At 41.6% G+C, this 21,718-nt stretch overlaps 1 protein-coding gene across 1 annotated transcript in view; it reads right to left on the bottom strand.

Moving 5' to 3' along the window:
* Positions 1 to 3,375: 3,375 nt before the first annotated feature.
* The window catches only part of LOC137163998 (phytanoyl-CoA dioxygenase, peroxisomal-like), a 73,714-nt gene continuing 55,371 nt past the window's right edge, over positions 3,376 to 21,718 (bottom strand). Inside the window, exons 2-9 of the mRNA XM_067564595.1 lie at positions 17,513 to 17,568; positions 16,595 to 16,705; positions 16,221 to 16,389; positions 15,132 to 15,213; positions 11,215 to 11,396; positions 8,842 to 8,991; positions 5,771 to 5,905; positions 3,376 to 3,429 (exon numbers count right to left, since the gene is read on the bottom strand). Coding sequence (XP_067420696.1) covers positions 3,376 to 3,429; positions 5,771 to 5,905; positions 8,842 to 8,991; positions 11,215 to 11,396; positions 15,132 to 15,213; positions 16,221 to 16,389; positions 16,595 to 16,705; positions 17,513 to 17,568 — 939 coding nt within the window. The remainder of the gene's footprint in view (positions 3,430 to 5,770; positions 5,906 to 8,841; positions 8,992 to 11,214; positions 11,397 to 15,131; positions 15,214 to 16,220; positions 16,390 to 16,594; positions 16,706 to 17,512; positions 17,569 to 21,718) is intronic.

Genomic DNA, 21,718 nt, shown 5'->3' with positions numbered 1-21,718 from the left:
CTGCCATGCATTTTGTAAACACCCTTGGTGCGGACGAAAGGCTAAAGGGCAGGGCAGAAAACTGGTAGTGGTATCCAGCTACCATAAATCTTAAGAACTTTCTGTGACCTGGAAGGATAGTGTGGCAGGGTGCGCCTGTTCCGCCCTGTGGATCCTGCACTTCACCAGCTACGCCAGTGGTGTGGCTGGGAGGGGAGTGAAGGGGGGGGACCCGGTCTCGCCTTCTGCCCTGGGCCCCCGACCGAGGGACCCTGTGAGGAGTGGTCTCACCCTGCTTAGTCCCTGAGACCGACTACCTTCTCTGGGTCGCCTGTCCGTGGCCCCCCGGCTTGTGGCCTGCTCCCTGGTACCGGCGTGAAGGGTTGTTCAGCCTTCCCCGGCTGGAGCCTCTCCGTCTTGGTGTGGTAGCAGCAGCGGATGATAGTCCCAAGCCCTGCGGCTGTAGCTGCAGCAGGGCAGGGCAGGGCGGCTCCGCTCCGCTTTGCTTCGCTTCGCTTCTTTTTGCTCTGCGTTGCTTTGCTTTGCTTTGCTCTGCTTTCTCTCCTCTGGCTGTTAACTCCCTTTCAGCCCTTTTGGCCTGCCTGAAGTGGAGGCTTTTAACTGCTGAGGCAGCTTCTTTGATAGGCTCCAGGTGGCCTAATTGGCCCAATTGTCTTGAATTAGCCCCAGCTGGGTTACCCAGGGAAGAGGGCTTTATGGAGCCTGGGGCTAATATACATGCCTTCCAGCACTCTTTCATAGCCGTTCGGTCTGGCCCTGTCGCAATAGTTACACGAAAATACGTGTCCTTCAGGTCGAGGGCGGCATACCAGTCCCCTGGATCTAGGGTAGGAGTGATGGAGGCTAGGGAAACCATATGAAACCTGGTGCGCCTGACAAACTTGTTCAAGCGGCGGAGGTCCAGAATTGGCCTCAGGCCCCCCTTGGCCTTGTGGATTAGGAAGTACCGTGAGTAGAATCCCTTTCCCCGTTGCTGTGGAGGAACCTCCTCTATTGCACCGAGCGTGAGGAGGGAGTTGACCTCTTGTATGAGGAATTGGTCATGAGAGGGGTCCCTGAAAAGGGACTGGGTAGGGGGAGAGTTAGGGGGGAAGGCCGTAAGCTGTAAGGCATAGCCCTTGCAGACTTATGCCAAGGATCCATTGGTCTGTGGTAATGGCTTCCCATTCGGCGTGGTATGGCCAAAACCTGTGGGAGAAAATTTTGGAGTGATACAGTGGGAAGGGAGGAGTGCCACCCTCGTGCACTCCGTCAAAACCTCTTATGGGGCACATTGCCCTTGTTAGGGCCTTGCTGGGACCCCAGAGGCACTATTTACTTAACTACGTGCTAATCTACTATTAGAAAACAATACACTCGAACAATAAAGTTAACACTAAGGGATGCTACTTGCGTTTGTATGCAAGAGGCAGATGTTTCAGTAACCATCACAGGCGGAAAGAAGGAACTGAGGGGCCGCAGGGTCGGCGGCGCCTTATGTACCGCGGCGTGAGCGCGGTACTCCAGGGGGTGCCTGAGCCGGCCCTACGGAGCTAGCTAAGGGAAAAAAGTTCCGGGAATCTGTGCACGGGGCGTGCACACACCTATACTGGAATGGATATGAGCAAGCACTCGAAGAGAGAATGATTTTACAGAATCCTATAACAATCACTTGAGGATTTTATCCTGAAGTGAAAGCTCAACTCAAACTTAACTGGGAATCTGTCACAAAATCTGTAGCTCTTTCATGGCCAGAGCTCCCTCTGCTGTCAACTAAGGGACATGCACAAAGCAGTAAAGAGTCAAGTCCACTAGCGAATCCGGTCTTTAAGGAGTTGCTGTCAGATGTCATCACAAGATCCCATGAAGGTAGTTAGAAAATGCCTGATCCAAAGCCTACCACGGTCAACAGAAAGATTCCCACTAACTGAAGAGGGCTCAACTGGCTCAATTCCATGGGCTTTGGATCAGACATGAAGATGCCACAGTAAAATGGTCTCCATGGTTGCAGGTTAAACCTATTTTAACTATTTATGGAATAGCTTTAAGGCGACCTATTAAAAGGATCATGAAATTGACAGACTGAGATCAATCACCACGACTCACAACCTTTCTGTCATAAGGGTTTTCTATAGCACCTGTCACCAGAGTGTCTAATATGTACAAATAATGCCACAATGCAGCCATGATACTTGTTTTTTGCTCTAGTTTAATCTGTATTTCAAAAACCATTTTTATTTTTGAAAGAAAACAATGATTTCAAAACAACTGTATTTCAATACACTAAAGATACTATGCCACGCGATAATTATGATGAGCACCCCCATTCTCCCAATTTTTATTTAATATAATTTATTTTCTTTCTCTACAACTTCCCTGCCTGGGAGTCAACTAATCAGCCTCCCCCTACATATGCCAAACCCCTCCCCAGCTGTTTAAAAATGTGAAAGGGCTCAAGTAAGGAGAAGGGTAAGTTACTTAACCCCACACAACCATTTTCAAATGAATTCACTGTCCACGGAGATTATCACTGTCCCAGCAACGACCATTCCACAGTTAAAATGACTTTGCTTCTAATCAGAATATTACACGTCTTTAAGGGATAGGGGGATTTTCCTCCAAAGTTCTTTCATTTCAATACAGTACATGCTGATAATTAGTGTCAATTCTTCAAACACATGCACGCACAAGTCTTATTATTTGAAGCACAAGTAACGAGGAGAGAAGAATTACTTAAGATGACAATAAGAAGTAATGGCATGAATTAACAAGGGGAATGTAGGCTAAATATCAGGTAGATTTCTTGGCAGTGAGACCTATTAGACCCCACAATAGCCTCCCATGGGAAGGAGTGAAAGTCCAGTCACATCAGACATTTAATAAACTAGACAAAGGACTAGCAAATGTACAGTATTGCTCCTACAAGGGGAAAGGACTAGATGATGCAATTGCTCTTTTCCACCCAGTAAAGCCATGAGTTAGCGTAAGAGTTACATTAATAGCAGCCCAAAATTACACCAAGATAGAGACGTCTGAATCCAGATTGGTTCTTAGGTAACAGTGATGAGTATTTAAAGAGCTGATTTGATCGGCGCTTTCATCCATTGCATAAGCACTGGATTTTAAAACAAATTATTTTTAACATTACAAAAATAGAAAAATTTAGGTTAATAGGTTAAAAATAGGCTAAGATATTAGCTACAATGTGTTAAACTTCAGTGTCTTCAAATTATGATATTTTGAATGACATCAATGAATTTGTTATAAATGAATGTTTGGTGCAGTATTTGTATAAATTCAAACTAAAAAAGCAAATGCAAATGTGTGAGGATCATGGTTCCTGATCAGGGAACACAACACAACACAACACTCAGGCACATATTTCTTCTCTGTCATTCAGAGATTAGTTCTTTCTCCTTTAACAAGCCGTCCCTGTCTCATCCAAAAATCCTAAAAGAAATGAGCAAAGACAAAAGAGCTTATTAAACAGACCAGAACACAACGTTTATTTCTGAAGAGACCAGATGCTGCAATTTTCCTCTACTTACCTACATATTTAAATAAAAACAAGACACAGCATCAACAACAAATCCACAGCCTCTGCTCAAATTAATGAATTATAATACAACAACAAATGATAAAGTCAAACAAAAATATTGAAGATCAGAAAAAAGGTGAATTCATTTATGAGATTTCTATTAATTGCATTATGCATAAAAAGGCAATCAAGAAAGGCAGCAACAGGAAGAGATACAAGAAAAGCACTACATTGAAATTATTGAACCCAAACCAAAATGAACATCAACCGAATATTGCAAATGGAGCAAGCCAGATGAGAAGGAATATTTTTTCTGACTGTCATTTTCTTGTACACATTATATTTTGCCTCCATAATACATCTTCAATTGCTCTTACCTTCTATACCATTCAAAAAGCACACTGGGTTTCTCAAAGTCCATCTACTGCTGGCAAAGAATGTAACATAGGCATGAAATGCTACCATTTATGCACCACACAGAAAGCAGAGAGAGAACAGATTTTAAACAGAATTCAGGGAACCAATAGCAATTGCAAATAGCAACTTTCATCCTTTTCACTTTAGATAATGAAACAAGTGAGGAAGGATTGTTTATCATGATTGCTTTGTGAAAGTTAAGAGTGATGCCAACTGACAACCCAGCATGGGCAATGAGAGATGGGCTGAGCACAGAACTGAGCCAGAAAGTCTAAGTTTCAATGTTCTGATGCCACTTCACTCCTGCCCCAGGCAAGTCACGCAACCTCTCTACTCTGCTTCCTTATGGAATAGAGGATGCTGTGAGGATTAGTCAAAGCATTTACAGGCATGAATTTAAGATTAAAAATAAGTGCTAAGCATTGTTTTTCAGAGAAAGTTTAAAATCTGATTAAAACAGACATGAGGTATGGTGAAATGCATAGAAGTAGTTCAGATGTAAAGTGCTGTCAATGGAAGCAAGCAAACTGGAGAACCTCCTCACTAAAACAAGCAACTGTTCCCAAATTAACACTCAAAATATTACCGTATAAACGAATAATGCAGGAGTCAAAGGCAAAGCAGACTTGTACTTTGCAGGTAAATATATTTAAAAATATGTCCCTCGATACTCAGGTGGCTAAAGATGCAGACAGACGCCTAGTGAGATTTTTAAAAGTACTTTAGTGCCTAACTCCCTTTGACTTGCAATAGGAATTAGTTGCTTTTGAAAAATTACACGAAGTGCCTAAATAGCCTTAAAAAAATCTAGCCCTTGTGCCTAGATACTATTGATTAGTGGTTTAGAAATGCAATAGATCTGAGTTTCAAAGATTAGAGGGCATCAAAACACAAGGGAAAGTGGGATTTAAGCCCCTCTTGTGGACACCCCATTGAAGAAACCAGATTTTTTTGCTGCAGGATTTGAGAGGAACTTGCTGCATTAATCACCTTTCGAACGGAACAGAGCACAAAGAACACCTCCCATGCATCCACTCCCTGAAAATGCCCCAAGAAGAAGTAATTACTACTGGATTATATTAAAATGGGAAGAGTTAATTTTTGCAATCAGATATATAGGTGTAGGTACTGATTTCAAACAGGAGTCACACCTATTACTGAAAGACAGATTTTTACCCTAGTCCTTTAACCATGCACTAGTCCTATTATTGGTCTGAACATATTAGCAATAGGTTGAATGCCTAGTAAATACAAGAAAATTACATCTGAAAATTAGGGGGACAAGCAACTTTCAGCTGCAAACGTCCATTCTGTGCAATCCACATGTAACAGAGAAGAGATTTTTAAATTTATTTTTAGATATTCACCCACATTGTCAACCTTAGATGCAGGAGTATGGCTAGCAATATGAAATCTGTATCCACACTGCTATGTTCTGGGTCACCTCATTGGACTATCCCTATAATCTCCCCAGGTAGATCTGCCATTCCACACAATACAGTTAACGCAGTTAGATGGGGGTGTTTTAATAAAAGGTGTGATGAGGAACACACTAATCTGCCAGGCACCATAGCTATCTTCCAAAGGAAATCCAGAATTTTCTTCTCAGATGAGTATCTACTTCGACCCATGATCAGACCTACACAAACCCAGTGTTCTATATACTTGGATGGGTCAAGGCCATTAAAACTATTGCTCATGAACTTAATAATAAAAGCACAAACTCACACAAGCAAGCAGGAAAGAGATACTTATACAAGTAAAAGGCAACTAACTCTTTGCTGTGTAACTAGGGTTGTGTAAAATACTGTTCTTGCAGGACATTTTTAAGCTTACCTTCAGGGTGGTAGGTGTGCTCACCCCATTTTTTCTTTGTGCAATTTCTAAAACTTCTTTCTCAATGTTTTCTTGACTAGTGCCCTTGACGTCAATATACTGGCAATCTGCACTAGCAAAGTGACACACTATTGCCTGCATGGAGAAAGTCAGGAATAAATCACAGTTCAGCTCTAAGTCAAGAATTGTTGATCGGTGACATGTATTAACAACCCCCCAACTCCCTTCAACGCAAACATCAACTTTGTAACTAAATTTGAATATTTTCTCTGTTTTTCATGCTTTTAGGTACTTCTAGTGTTTGGAAACATTCACTCGGAAAAATAATCTTGCTAGAGATTCACATAGAAAACTTGCACATGGTGAGGTCAAAACACACATTTTGGATATTACACATAATAAAGACGTGACTATGACTTCACTGAAAGGTTAAGTAGAAGGAAAGCTGGACTGTGAGAGAAGCGCACTGGCAAAGTAAACTGTTTCTTTCCACACAGTTATGCAATCTTGTGTGTTGATTGTATCAGATCTCATTAGCTTAAACGGAATTGGGCCGGGTGGGTACCTGAATAGGAGACCTCCAAGGAAAACCCTAGTTGCTATGCTGCTGATTGAATTAGAGTGGGGATAGTTTTATGCTCTGTGTAAGCTCAGAAGCTTGTCTCTCTCACCAACAGAAGTTGGTTCTATAAAACAGTGGCTCTCAACTTTTCCAGACTACTGTACCCCTTTCAGGAGTCAAATTTGTCTGCATACCCACAAGTTTCACCTCACTTAAAAACTGTAGGCCTGGACTGGGTATGTGGATTAAACAGGGGTTAATACTCACCCTACGAAAGAAAAGTAGTGTGTTCTATAGATAAGGGTGTTCAGGACTCATTGATTGCTTACTTACTTATGCCACCCCAGGCTCCACAAACAGTAACTCACTGCTCAAATGTATGGGAACATCCTGCCTAAACATTCTGTGATTTAGCACGTTATGACACATTGGCCCCTGTCTGTTAGGACTCATGTATGAATGTTTGGGAACATCCTGAAACTTTGTTGTTGTACTTAGTAAGTGTCTAATGCATACCAGGAATGTGGTTGATATGTAAATCATGAGACAATCATGGTAAATAAGTCTCAAGGTAAAAACGTTAGTGGAATTAAGATCTGTATTAATGTTGTTATAGTGGTATAAGGATTCTGCTGTGATATATGTATCAGTGTTACCATATATATTAGCTAGATGAAATAAGAATGTAATTGTTTTAAAAGAAGTTAGTCTATATGATTGAGGAGTGAATGCAGTGTTAGTCTGCAAGAGATAAGATGAGGAGGCAGTAGTTTTCAGTCTCCAAGAGCAGGAGGGAAAGAAGATGCTTTGTTTAAAGAACTTTTACAACCCAGATGGTCGAAGATCACTATAACCTCGGAACACAGAGGAGTTAACGCCCAAGGACAGGACCAAGACAAAGTGTGAGGCAGGAATGAAAGGATAATAGAAAGCTGTCACACTCGCAACATCAAAGTTAACTGATGACTGCATCAAACGAAAAGCAACCTGACATGGCGAAATCCATAGACCCGAATGGGGATGGATAACTATAAAAATGGGGTGAAGAAACAAGGACTTTGGGTTCATTTTGCAAACTCCAAGGAGCATCGTGTCATGACCACATGGAGCCCAGCTCCATCCTCGTGTCCGATTCCACTGGACAGTGATTCGGCCTGAGCAACACAGAGGCTGGTAATTAAATCCCTCCTGGAGAAATCTGTGTGTGTGGGTGTTTAGGCAATTGCTTTTTAAAATATTTTCTGTATTCATAATAAACACGGCATATTGTCTTGTCCCCTGCATAAGATCTTGCTGTTCATTTCATAAGTATAACAAAACTACTTGCTTACAAAATCAGATATAAAAATACAAAAGTGTCACAGCACACTATTACTTAAAAATTGCTTACTTTCTCATTTTTGCCATATAATTATAAAATAAATCAATTGGAATATAAAGATGGTATATAGAGCAGTATAAGTAAGTCATTATCTGTAGGAAATTTTAGTTTGTATTGACTTTGCTCGAGCTTTTTATGCAGCCTGTTGTAAAGCTAGGCAAATTTCTAGATGAGATGACGTACTCCCTGGAAGACGTCTGCATATGCCCAGGGCTACCAGTACCCCTGGTTGAGAACCACTGCAATAAATGATACCACCTCACCCATCATATGTCTAAAACTCTGGGACCAACAAAGCCATCACATTGCATATTACTCTTCCTTCTCATTTATCCCTGTAGCAGGCCAATGGAAGGTGTACAGTGTTATGAGGGTTCTTGTTTATGTTTTTATAAAAACAAAATTTAGGACAATTGCTCCATTTCACTAAAAATAAAGTCAATAAGCTAGATTCTCAACAAGTATACATCAGCATAATCCCACTGTCTTCAGTATAGCTATGCTAATGTACACAAGATGAGAATTTAGTAGAAAGATATTTCTACAATCAAGAATTGCAGGATCAGGCCCTTATAGTCTAAGTTCTTTGCCTGATTCTACTCTCAGTTACAGTGGTGTGGAATCAGGGTAACTCCATTCATTTTTTCTGTAAAGTGCTATGTCATCATTGCAGGTAATTCATAATTAAATGATGTTGTAAATAATCAGATTACATCAGCTTCCGGTACTCAGAAAAGAGAATGACAAAAACTTCATTCCCAGCTAATCAGGACAGAGGAGGAGGCCTCATGCCAAGACTAATAAACGATAAAGATCCAAAACTGTCCACCAATATGTTTTTTTACAGTCCTGATTAAAGAATGTGCATGAGTAAGCACTTCCATGCACCGGTGCTGCAACATACACTTTCCCCATGTAACTCGGTTACATATTTTTTCCAAAATAAATTATCCTAGATTTAAGTTTAATTACAACAAAATTACATCAGAGATCTATAAAACCCAAAACAAATAATAGGATTAAAAAGTCTACTAGTATGCAAGAGATTAAGTTTGGATGCGGGGGCTTAGAGTTATGCAATCTGCTTTGAAACATGTTCAATGGCTGTAATTTGAAATGGTTTTCTACCTTCCGGAAGCCTTGAGTTCTGTTCATTCCAGAGCCATGAATCAGCAAGGGATGGAAGAATACTGTGTCTCCCTTCTCCATAACAAGGTGAACCCTGGGAAGGTTTTTGTTGTAATCAAGCACCCCATGGTACATCTTGTTTACACCACCCTAGAAACACAAGAGTTTATATTATGGGATAATTATGATATTAAACTACTATAATGTCTTAGTGTGGATAAAAATCTGCCCTGTTCAGCTTTCTTTCAGATAAGAATCTGAAGCATGCAATATGCCAACCTAAGAATCTGCCTATTAGCCTTTAAATCTTCTCACGCCTCAAAGACCAAATCTACATCAGTTGCTAAGGATATGTCTGCACTGCAATTAAAAACTCATGGCTGGCCCGTGCCAGTTGACTTGGAGCGCCGGAACTCAGTCAGAACTGTAGGAGAGTAAAGGGTTAAGAGCTGGACAAATGGTCAGGACTAAGTTACAGGGAATGGGGTTATGGCAAGGGGTTCTATTAATTGGTGTGAATTCAAGTTAGAATCTGTTATCTCTTTCTTTTCCTCCCTTCCTGGCCATCTGCGCAGGGGATGAGGCTAACAAAATAACTATCGCCACTCCTGCACAAGGCCAGGGTGGGAAGTAAGCATTATCTTTCTTCTCTCCCAGCATGCCTTTACGTCAAAGAATGTTAGTGTAAAATTAATAGGTTTTAAGGTGATGTGTCTGCCCTCTGTATGGTAATCCTGTAAACAACAAACAGGGGCAGGTATAATTGTATTCATCATGGAGTTATTAATATTCATTTTATAGGTGTCAATTTCACCAAATAAGGGTCTATGGGGAGTTGCTGAAAATGTATACATTTATACACTGTTATGGATAAAAGGATTGTAAAGTAACCCCTCACTCGCAGTGTTGAGGTGAAACGAGCAGGCAATAAAGGGTTCCATCTCCCCAATCCGGCCCAGGGACAACCTGTTTGGTTATTTCTAACATCAATATCTAACCTAGACCTCCCTCACTGCAACTTGAGATCTTTGCTCCTTGTTCTGTCATCTACTACCATTGAGAACAGCCTAGCTCCATCCTCCCTGGAACCCCCTTTCAGGAAGTTAAAGGCTGCTATCAAATCCCCCTCATTCTTCTCTTCTGCAGACTAAACAAGCCTAGTTCCCTCAGCCTCTCCTCATAAGTCTTGTGCTCCAGCCCCCTAATCATTTTTGTTGCCCTCCGTTGGACTGTCTCCAACTTCTCCACATCCTTTTTGTAGTGTTGGGCCCAAAACTGGACACAGTAGTTCAAATGCGGCCTCAACAATGCTGAATAGAGGGGAATAATCCCTTCCCATGATCTGCTGGCAATGCTCCTACTAATGCAGCCCAATATGCTATTAGCCGTCTTGGAAACCAGTGCACACTGTTGACTCACATCCAGTTTCTTATCCACTATAATCACCAGGTCCTATTCTGCAGAACTGCTGCCTAGCTCGTTGGTCCCCAGTCTGTAGCTGTGCATGGGATTCTTCCATCCTAAGTACAGGACTCTGCACTTGTCCTTGTTGAATCTCATCATATTTCTTTTGGCTCAATCCTCCGATTTGTCTAGGTCACTCAGTATCCTATCCCTACCTTCCAGGTATCTACCACTCTCCCTAGCTTTGTGTCATCTGCAAACTTGTTGAGGGTGCAATCTACCCCACCCTCCAGATCATGAATGAAGATTTTGAACAAAACTGGTCCCAGGACCGACCACTCGGGCACTCCGCTTGTGACCAGCTGCCAGCTAGACATCAAGTCATTGATCACTACCCATTAATCCCGATGCTCTAGACAGCTCTCTATCCATTTTATTATCCATTCATCCAACCCATACTTCTTTAACTTGCTGATAAGAATACTATAGGAGGCCATATCAAAAGTTTTGCTAAAGTCAAGGTATATCATGTCCACCGCTTTCCCCACATCCACAGAGCCAGTCACCTCTTTGTAGAAGGCAATCAGGTTGGTCAGGCATGACTTGCCCTTGGTGAATCCATGTTGGCTGTTCCTGATCACCTTCCTCTCTTCCAAGTACCTTAAAATGGATTCCTTGAGGACCTGCTCCATGATTTTTCCAGGGACTGAGGTGAGGCTGACCAGTTTGTAGTTCCCTGGATCCTCTTTTCCCTTTCCTGAAGATGGGCACTATATTTACCTTTTTCCAATCATCAGGGACCTCCCCCAATTGCCACAAGCTTTCAAAGATAATAGCCAACAGCTCTGAAATCACATCAGGCAACTCCCTCAGCACACTCAAATACATTGCATCTGGCTCCAGGGACTTGAGTATTCCCTCCCCCCACTCCAAAATCCAGATCACATTTAATCCCACATGCAGTTTTACCTCCCAGTCAGGGTAACCATGTCGCTTCAGGGAACCCTTGTGGGTTCCTGGCAAAACAGCCAAGCAGCCATTGCTGCGATCTACGTGCTCCATGGCAGTCCAGGAACACACCATGAGATCTGCAGGCCGGAATGGAAAGTAGTGCAAATCCTGATGCATGGGATTGCGAGAGGTCTTCTTGCCTGGAATAAAAAGACACGAGTTTACTTCTCCCTTTGCTGCTTTTTAGTTTTATTAACTTTTGTGACAAGGCCAGACCTGATGTCTACAGGAGAGTATTGGAAGGTATATATATTAGCCCCAGGTTCAACAAATCTTTGTTCCCTGGGTGATTCAGCCAGGGTTACTCCAGGTCAATTAGGCCAATTAGGCCACCTCAGGTCAATTAAGGAGCTTGCCCCAGCAGTTAAAAGCCATGAAGGATTTTCAGCTGAGTTAAAGGCTATTTAAAGGTGAATATCTGAAACCAATAAACTTGTGTATAAAATTAAAATGGTTAAAGGCTGTTTTCTGCCACAACACCAAAGGTACAGGAGTTAAAGATTTATTCCTGAATCAAGATGGCCTGAAATCTCAGACAACTGAGTGTTGACTGGGGTGACCTCACCCAAACATGCGAGGATCAAAGGACAGAGAGACCCAAGATGAGGAATGCAGAAAATCTACAGGAAACAGAAAGCAGTGGGGCCAAGGACAGGCAACCCAGGGAAGGTAAAGCTCATGGACTAAGCAGTTTTTAGGCTTGTAAAGGGTCCCTGGGTCGAACTTCTGCTCCCACCCAGCCAGACCACCAGCATAGCCAAAGAGAGTGCAGGACACGCAGAGGGACACAACAGGCAACCCTCGCTACACTTTTCTTTGTTGTACTTTGTGTTGTTTAAATAACATTGGACCAAGACTATCAACCGTCTCCTACTATGTATCTAACTCATGATCTCTGTAGTTCTTCTATTTTTTAACCAGGATGGGTCCTTTGGTCTGACAGGAGGAAGTATATTAATCTTTGAACCAATCAATACCTGCTGAAAATACAAACGATTGCATTTGGTGGAGGAATATTATGGCAGAGTGTATCCAGAAGTGGATCTTTGTGATGCTTTAGATGACAGTGATGGTTTCTAAACCTCAACTTCTGCCATTTTTCTGCAACAGGGCCAAAAGTTATTTTCTAAATCCATATTTTGGTACTTAAGTGTCTAAGTTTCAAAAGTTCACAGCAGTTAACAGCTCCCACTGGGGTCAGCATCACATGTCTAAACTGTCCAAAGACAGTGTGATGCTCTCTAGGTGAAGAACACTCTCTCTTGATGTTCTATTGAGGTCAATGAGAGTTGCTCAGTGCTCAATGCTTTTGAAAGCCTCCCTGCCAAGGGCTAGATCAGGGGTTCTCAAACTGGGGATTGGGACCCCTCAAGGAGTTGCAAGGTTATTATGGGGTGATCGCAAGCTGTCAGCCCAAGCACATGCCATGGCTGGCTGACAGCCAGAGTCCTTCAGAGCTGGGTGACTGGAGAGCAGCGGCTGCTGGCTGGGTGCTCTGAAGGCAAGGCCGCTCCCAGCAGCAGCACAGAAGTAAGGGTGGCCTGGCATGGGGGGGAGGAGGGGGGCGGGGCCCGCGTTGAGGGGAGGCGTCATCACATCCTGAAATATTTTCAGTGGGGATCCCAGAAAAAAAAACTTTGAGAACCCCTGGGCTAGATCCTACAAAGAAGCCATGTATTCACTATACTGTTTCTGTGTGTATTCTGATACGGCCAGTATATCCATTTGCAAGATCAAGTCCTAATTGAGATGCCCAAATATGGACATGGAAGCCTAATTTTGTGCTCCCTCATTTTGAAAAAATATTTTAAAGGCCAAAGTCACAGAGAGACTAAAAACGCAACCAAAGCCATGATATTTTCTAGTTAAAGGTGAATATCTGAAACCAATAAACTTGTGTATAAAACTTAAAATGGTTAAAGGCTATGAAAAAGTTAAAGATTTATTCCTGAATCAAGATGCTGTTTTAGGAAATCTTCAACTCTGGTGGCAGAATATGACTTTATAAACCAAACTTGACAAGAAAACTTGCTCAAAGAAGAACTGTCTGATTTAGACTCGAAAATTTGCATAATGTGAAAATCTACAAACAGAAAAAATTTCTTTAAAATCCAATAAAAACAGTTTTTATTTTTAAGATTTCCCTACAACAGTTGGGTTGCAAACACTGCAGCATTAAGATAATGTACAAAGCCCCAGTTCACAAGGTATTCACAGATGTCTAACTTTAAGCATGTGAGTAGCTCAAACTACTTCAGTGAGACGCAGCGGCGGCGATCCCTTGAGTCAAGGATGATCTCTCACAGGATTTATTTTATATGGGTCCTTTGGTGACAGAGGAGTCTGATCCTTGAGCCACAAACTCACTGGCAGACATTGCAGTTGGTGGAGGAAGGCAGGGTTGGGCCACGATTCCTGAATGACAGTTGTCTGTCCTTTCTTTTCGGGTGTTTTTCTGCAACCAGGGTGAGGTGATTTTCCTCAAAAACGGTTGTTCCTTCTCTGGCAAGTCTTCACCAGTTAGCCTTGTCTTCAGCTACTGTCTCAGTCTGATGTCGATGCCACTTCTCTTGATGTTTGTCTTGAGGATAACTTTGAAGTGTTTCTTTTGGCCTCCCTGTTTTTCTTTCTCCTTTGCTGAGGGGGGCATAAAACAATTGTTTTGGTAGGCGTGCATCAAGCATGCACATATAGTGCCCATTTCACCTCAGCTGGTGCTGGATAATCAGGGCCTCAACACTGAAGATGTTGGCCTCCATTAATACGGTGATCCTTCCACTTTATGTTGAGGATCTTCCAGAGAAAGTGCTGGTGCTCCAGGTTTTTCAGGTGTTTCTGTGCATCACCTAAGTCTGATACCTGTAGAAGAGAGCTGGGATTACCACAGCTTTATAAACTAAAAGTTTAGTGTGTATTCTGATATTGTGGTTATTGAACACCCGGCAGGACAGTCTGCCAAAGGCAAGGCTGGCAGAATGGATTCTGTGCTGAATCTCGATGTCTATGTTTGCCCTCTATAAAAGATGGCTGCCAAGATAGACAAAGTCTTCTACATTTTCCAGTTCCTCTCTGTCAGTGTAGATCTTCCTTGCTGGGTCTGATGATTGACTGGGAGCAGGCTGATGCCAATGTCCAGGGTTAGCCCTAAACTTTTACAAGTTTCTGAGATGGTTGAATGTAGCTCCTCCTTTCAATGTGCAACTACAGCACAAATCATGTGCGTACCGAAGTTCAGTTATTGTTGTTGATGTTATTTTAATTCTAGCACAGTCGAGAGAGGTTAAATAGGTTATCATCAGTCCGATATTGGATGCCAATGGCCTGTGGCAGACAGTTTTAGATTAGCATTTTCATAACTGCTAGGGAAGTGGAGAAGAGTGGATGCCAGTACACAATCTTGCCTTATGCCCGGTCAAATGGCAAAAGGCTCAAAGGTAGAGCCACTGTACAGGATAGAGCAGTCACCCAGTGAGGGAGGAATCTTACAATGGTGGTAAGTTTCCTTGGGGAACCAAACTTTGACAAGATTTTCCACAGAGCCTCACGGCTGACACAGTCAAAGGCTTTAGTCAAATCGATAAAGGTCATATTCAGCTCCTGGGGCAACTGACATGCTTAAAGCTTGGCACGTGTACCTTGCTGAATTGGGACCTAACAGCCAGAAAGTGAAACCGACTATTTTATTTTCATTGTCAAAATGAATTTTATTCAATTTTCAAAATTCTTTCGGTTTGAATAAAATAAGGTAATTTTTTTTAACATCTAAGAAGCTTTCATTTCGTTGGTTTTTGTAATATTTTTTTAAACCTAGACAGACAATGGCCACTTTTTACAAAATAAAATGTATTTTTCCTCCTCACACAAGTGCCTCTTACCAGAATCTGGAGGTTTATTCATCAGCAGCGTGTGCATGACCATGATGTTTGGCCCTGTGAAGCACTCAACATATTTTAGGATCTAAGGTGAAGGAAATATATTAGAAAAAATTGTGAGATGCTCATGTTGCAATGTATATTACGATCAAACCAAACCTGATCTTTATATCGTGTAGGCCAAGAATACACTACAAGGTTTTTCCCGCATAACTGTATTGGTCAGAGTATGACGAGATGATTTACGACTGACAGAGCTGTGCTAGCAAAAGTCTCTAGCGTAGACAGAGTTATTCAGGCACAAATGCATTTTTTGGTTATAGCTTATTTTGTTTGGTGGGGAGGGGGGCAAGTGGTGTGGGAATAAGATATGCAAAAGCACAATTTTGCCAGTATAAATTGCATCCACACTAGGAGCACTTTGCTAGGTCTGGCATAATACCAGCAAAGCATTCCTAGTGTAGGCAGACATCTGTTGCCAGTATAACAATACCAGCAAAGCATTCCTAGTGTAGGCATAGCGGCAACATCTGTTGCTATGACAGAGAAGAAGAAAAAGTGAACTCACATATACTTCAGTATCTTATACCTGGCTGGAGCAATGACAGAAGAACTACGACATTCTATGCATTTATCTGTGCTGTTCTAAATTAGTCTGCAAGATATAACTGCCCTTCAAAAGCAACATTACCTGGTTTTCGGTTGCTATGTGCAGTACAATCAGATTGCAAAGAGAGGATTTATTTATACAGCAACTGCACTTCAAGCAGACTTATTTCTTTTCCAAAAATCACTACATACTCCATCATCCATTGCCATGGACATAGATGTGGTAGAGGAATGTGAGGCACAGTGAAAACCATTCACAAGGGTTCCTTCAAGCTATTTTAGCATTAACATAAGCTTTCTAAACTGTACATTGCCTTATGTTAAGCTGCATCTAAATATCTACACCTGAAAATCCAGTTGGTTATTTTGAGAACTCACACAGACTCCCCTTGCTGTTTTAAGAAAGGTTATAGGATATAATTTCAGTTGCTTTACATGGGCAATTACAAAGAACAAATGTATACCAGGATTTTCCCTTTTTACCTGAGGCATGGAACAATATCTGAAGAGCTCTTCATGTTCCTGAAACTCCTGTATTCTAAAAACTGTTCTTGGATCTGGGACAAACTCTGACTTAGCAATGGCCACATCCCTCATTATGATCAAGCCAGGCACTTGCACTTCCTTTTTACAGATCTTTGTAAACTCATTTCTAGAAAAAACACAGTTAGAAACCATTTCAACACACATTCTATCATTTTTCATACCAAGACATAATTTGTTTAAATGAAGGAATAAGTTATTTGTTAATAAAATGGTTCCATCTTGGGAGAACCCAAGCTCAAGCTGTTTCAAAAAGCCGCATAGCTTTACTAAATAGCAGTATGATTGTGTCTACCCAAACAGCTATTCTGTACCTGAAACGCTCAATGTCTTCACCAGAAACCAGGTTTTTAATGAGTAGGTAACCATTTTCATCATAAAAGTGCCTCTGCTCTGGAGTTAAAAGGTTATTATCCAGGGTGTAACTGCAAAGATAAAGAAGAAAAATTACCAGTATAGAGAGGGGGTGAGATGTGAATTTTCTCAGCAGTGACCTGAAAGGAAGAGTACAAAGTTAACGGAATGTGAACATCAAATAGACAGAAAAAATAATCTAAAATGGAGAGAATTATTCTCTCAACATGAAGGTTTTATCTGCAGTAGAAAAAAATGATTCACAGCAATTTTTACTATGATTTAGTATTTGTTATAACTCCAGCATGAGTATATATAGAATATATAGAAATGGCCCAGCCCCCCCATATTTGCAGTTTTGGGTAGAACAACATGACAAGATGTAGGGTAAGATGCATACAATATGCCTTCAGGAGAAATGTATAGACGAAATAAACTCTTGAAGTTTCTTGTTTTCACAAGATACACATGTACTGTAATCCTGTTGAACACATCCAATGCACTCACATGATTATTCAGCACAATTGTGTTTCCTACTTGTGAATGTAGGATATTTTGAGGCAAAAATAATACCTTGTCCAAAAGAGGGAGTGGAATATCCTCGATAGCCTTACTCATAGAAGCAGTACTTATGTAAACAGACCCTTGAAGTGCAACTATTCACATTTTCAAGATCAAGCTCCACGTTACTTTGTTAAGCCAAAATTAAAAGATTAGAAAGTGTCCTTGCAACATTTGAAACTATATGAGGACTTCTAATCAACAGGTGAATTATGGAAGACAAGAAGACAAGATATGGAAATAAAAATTAAGGGTATATACAGATCAGAAATTAATCTTCAAATTTAATATTAGAAAAACAGTAAAATGTCACTTACCGAAACTCCATTGGGTATTTAACAGAAGCAATTTGTGCTGCAGTAGGAAATGTTGTCTAGGGCATAAATTGAGGCAAATAAAATAGTACAATAAATTGAGTATCATAGAAAGTTGGTTTGAAATTCCAGAATTTGATAAAATCTTTGTATTTTGCTGTAAACTGTTATCCATTTCCCCCCTAGAATCCACTCCCCCTTCCCAATACTTGCTGCAAGACTGTCAACTCAAAATAGAGAGAGAATACCAAGGGCCTGATCCTGCTTATACTAGTTATCAGAACCTGCATATTCTAAAGTTGATGCAAAACTCCCAACAGCAGCAAGATCAGCCTTTTAGAGCCAAATCTTGAGATGCTGAGCAACCTCAGCTCCCACGGACTTAAATGAGATGAAGAGCTCTTAGCATTCACAGGACAGGACTCCCTCTATGAGTGCCCAATGAAGATCAATTAAGGTGAAGTACAATTTTTTATATATTAACAAGTTCAGCTTTAATTAGTGAAGATAATCTCTGTGATGTACAGTTTAATCTGTGGAACAGTTAAGTCTCACATACTAGCGAATGAGATTTTATTACAGCCTCATGTCTGCTTATCAGACCACTGCTGAGCGCTACGGATCTATCACTATATTTTTGTGCATATTCGTGAAGTATGGATTTGGGAAGTTCTGCTGTACTTTGGTTTTGTATTTATGATTACATTTGTATAGGTATTATAATGCCCCAGGGAGCCATTGATGTGCTCAAAAAGGTGGGATTTCTATTTATCTACAAACTGAAATACCAAGAGAAAACCAAATCTTGGGTAATTTCAATCCTACATGTAGCTTTGACAATACTGTAAAAGACAAATGCAAATAACCCCAAAGCCATACCAATTCTAGACCCTGCACATACATTACTCAAATACAAAACCAAATGCAACACAGAACATAACGAAGCTACAAACGGTATATTCCTCTTCAATTTTAACAATAGGACAGTGCACATATTGTCTTCCCTTCTCCCCACACACTTCCTTTCAAGAATATTTAATTCATGAAATAAATGTTAAATATAATGAACAAATATCTAACACTATAGATGTCAGTATTTTTGTTTTAATATCTGATAAAGATTGACACCTTTGTAAAGCCTTCTCATTTAGAGCTCCCCCAGCGTTCCTCAATGAAAGCAATTTCACTTAGGTTGCCTAACACTTCCCATTGTTATAAAAAATCCTTAGCACTTTATTTTAGAAGCTCTAACACTTCCTTTGTGTGAAGCAGGCCTTTAAAATCTGCCAGGGGAAAATGCGCTCTGAGAAGAGAGGCACTTCTCTTTGTCCCATGGAAATTCCATTCAGATTAAGCAAAAGTATAAACTGTTAAGAATCATCATTTCCCTGAACACAAACTTTCTACAGCCCTGGGCCCACACTGCCACCAAAACAGCAGCACATGCCTTACTTGGAGAAGCTGTTGCAGTAGGGGATGACCTGGGCCAGGCTGTCCCTCCCCCCAGACCCCTCAAAAAATCACACACTCCACACACAGAACAAGATCTAAGCATCCGATCCTTCCCTTCACGGGCACTTCATGCGGCAGTTCAACTAACTCTTAACCGGTAGGTACAGCGCTGTGTTCTCCCTAGTAACCATCCCGAATGCCGGACATGACCCAGCTCCGAGAGCACCAGATGAGGAAGGGGGGATGCCGCGTTGTCCCTTCATGATGTATACGGGGGATGGGGCCCCTCAGAGCCTCCTGCACACCCCACCCCCTGTGCATTGTGAAGGACCATGCTGGCGACCTTCCTCCGCCCTCCCAGACCAGCTCCCGGGAGACTCCCCCTGCCCACTCGGTACACCACTGCTGCAGTACTCTTGCTAGGGAGTCATTTCCCACTTTGTATGTGTGCAACTGATTGTTTCTTCCAAGTGGGGTACTTTGCATTTGTCCTTATTGAATTTCATCTGTTTACTTCAGACCATTTCTCCAGATCATTTTGAATTATAATCCTATCCTCCAAAGCACTTGAAAGTCCTCCCATCTTGTTACTGAACACAAACTTAGGAAGTGTACTCTTTATGCTGTTATCTAGATCATTGATGAAGATACTGAACAGAACCAGACCCAGAAATGATCCCTGCTGGAACCCACAAGATATGCCCTTCCAGCTTGACTGCAAATCACTGATAACTACTCTCCGGGAGCAGTTTTTCAACTAGTTATGCACCCACCTTATAGTAATTCCATCAAGGTTGTATTTCCCTAGTTTATGATGTCATGCGAGACAGAGCCAAAAGCCTTATTAAAGTCAAGATATACCACATCTACTATTTTCCCCATTCAAAAGGCTGGTTACCCTGTCAAAGAAAGCTATCAGGTTGGTTTGACATGATTTGTTCATGACAAATCCATGCTGACTGTTACTTATCACCTATCACCTATTATCTTCTAGGTGTTTGCAAATTGATTGCTTAATTATTTGCTTCATTATCTTTCTGGATACTGAAGTTAAACCGATTGGTCTGTAATACCCCCAGTTGTCCTTATTTCCCTTTTTATAGATGGGCACTATATTTGCCTTTTTCCACTCGTCTGGAATCTTATATGTAACATGCAATTGCAATTTATCCAGGACAGTTGAGATTGCCTCTCCACTATGGAAGAAAAATGAAGGGAGATTAATTTTAAATAAGCACAGCTGGACACGAACCTTAGTTTTATCCCTTTTTTTCTCCCTGAAAGACAGAATCTCCTGCACACTGTTCCCACAACAGCATGCTACAGCATTTGTGCAGAACAAACTCAGAGAGAAAAGTGTCACAGTTCTAAATCACTAACACCACTTAATGGAGCACCTGCATGCCCACAGCAGTCTCTGATCCAAGTGCTGACAAAGACCAGCGTGGCTTACCCAGCTTTTAAATCTGGCAAGAACGGAGCCTGAAGTGATTTGGCAGATGGAGTCTGAACTAAATGACTGACTACACAGAAAAGACACATGCATACATCTGCATGTCCTTCAACACCAGCTCAGATTTAAGTCAGATGGTCTCAAGGTTGTCTGAATTGTTCATGATTAAGGATAAGATTTTGTCACAGAGATCACCGGATTCTGTGACTTATAGAATCATAGAATCAGAGAATATTAGAGTTGGAAGGGACCTCAGGAGGTCATCTAGTCCAACCCCCTGCTCAAAGCAGGACTCTTCCCCAGCTTAATCATCCCAGCCAGGGTTTTGTCCAGCCACAGTTTAAAAACCTCTAAAGATGGAGATTTCATCACCTCCTTAGATAACTCCATTCCAGTGCTTCACCACCCTCCTACTGAAAAACCTTTTCCTAATGTCCAATCTAGACCTCCCCTGACTGCAACTTGAGACCATTGCTCCTTGTTCTGTCATCTGCCACCATTGAGAACAGCCTAGCTAGTCCTCCCTGGAATTCCCTTTCAGGTAGTTAAAGAGCTATCAAATCCCCCTCATTCTTCTCTTCTGCAGACTAAACAAGCCTAGTTCCCTCAGCCTCTCCTCATAAGTCTTGTGCTTCAGCCCACTAATAATTTTTGTTGCCCTCCATTGGACTCTCTCCAACTTCTCCACATCCTTTTTGTAGTGTTGGGCCCAAAACTGGACACAATAGTCCAAATGCAGCCTCACTTATGCCGAATAGATGGGAATAATCACTTCCCTCGATCTGCTGGCAATGCTCCAACAATGCAGCCAAATATGCTGGAGCTGTCTTGGCAACCATGGAAGAAAAATGAAGTGATTAATTTTAAATAAACACAGCTGGACACGACTCAGTTTTATCCACTTTTCTCCCTGAAAGACAGAATCTCCTGCACACTGTTCCCAGGCTACAGCATTTCTGCAGAACTGCTGCCTAGCTCATTCTAAGTCCCACCACTAGGAGTGCACCTGGGATTTCACAGCTGTCTCTGATCCAAGTGCTGACAAAGACTCTGCACTTGTCTTGTTGAACCTCATCAGATTTTTTTGAGTCAATCCTCCGGTTGACTACACAGAAAAGACACATGTATCCATCCATGTCCTTCAACATCTACCACTCTCCCCAGATTAGTCTCATCTGCAAACTTGGTTGTCTGAGGGCAATGATTAAGGCCATCCTCCAGATCATTAATGAGACTTCCAAAGACCTCTGTGAAATTATCCTTTTCAGTTTCCGGAGGCTGCCCACAGCCGCTGCAGGGGATGG

The sequence above is a fragment of the Emydura macquarii genome, unplaced genomic scaffold (genome assembly GCF_026122565.2).
Source record: "Emydura macquarii macquarii isolate MOO-44397 ecotype Brisbane River unplaced genomic scaffold, CSIRO-AGI_Emac_v2 contig_2636, whole genome shotgun sequence".
Taxonomy (NCBI): domain Eukaryota; kingdom Metazoa; phylum Chordata; order Testudines; family Chelidae; genus Emydura; species Emydura macquarii.
Note: the sequence above shows the minus strand (reverse complement) of the source record. Positions and strands in the feature narration are given on the sequence as shown.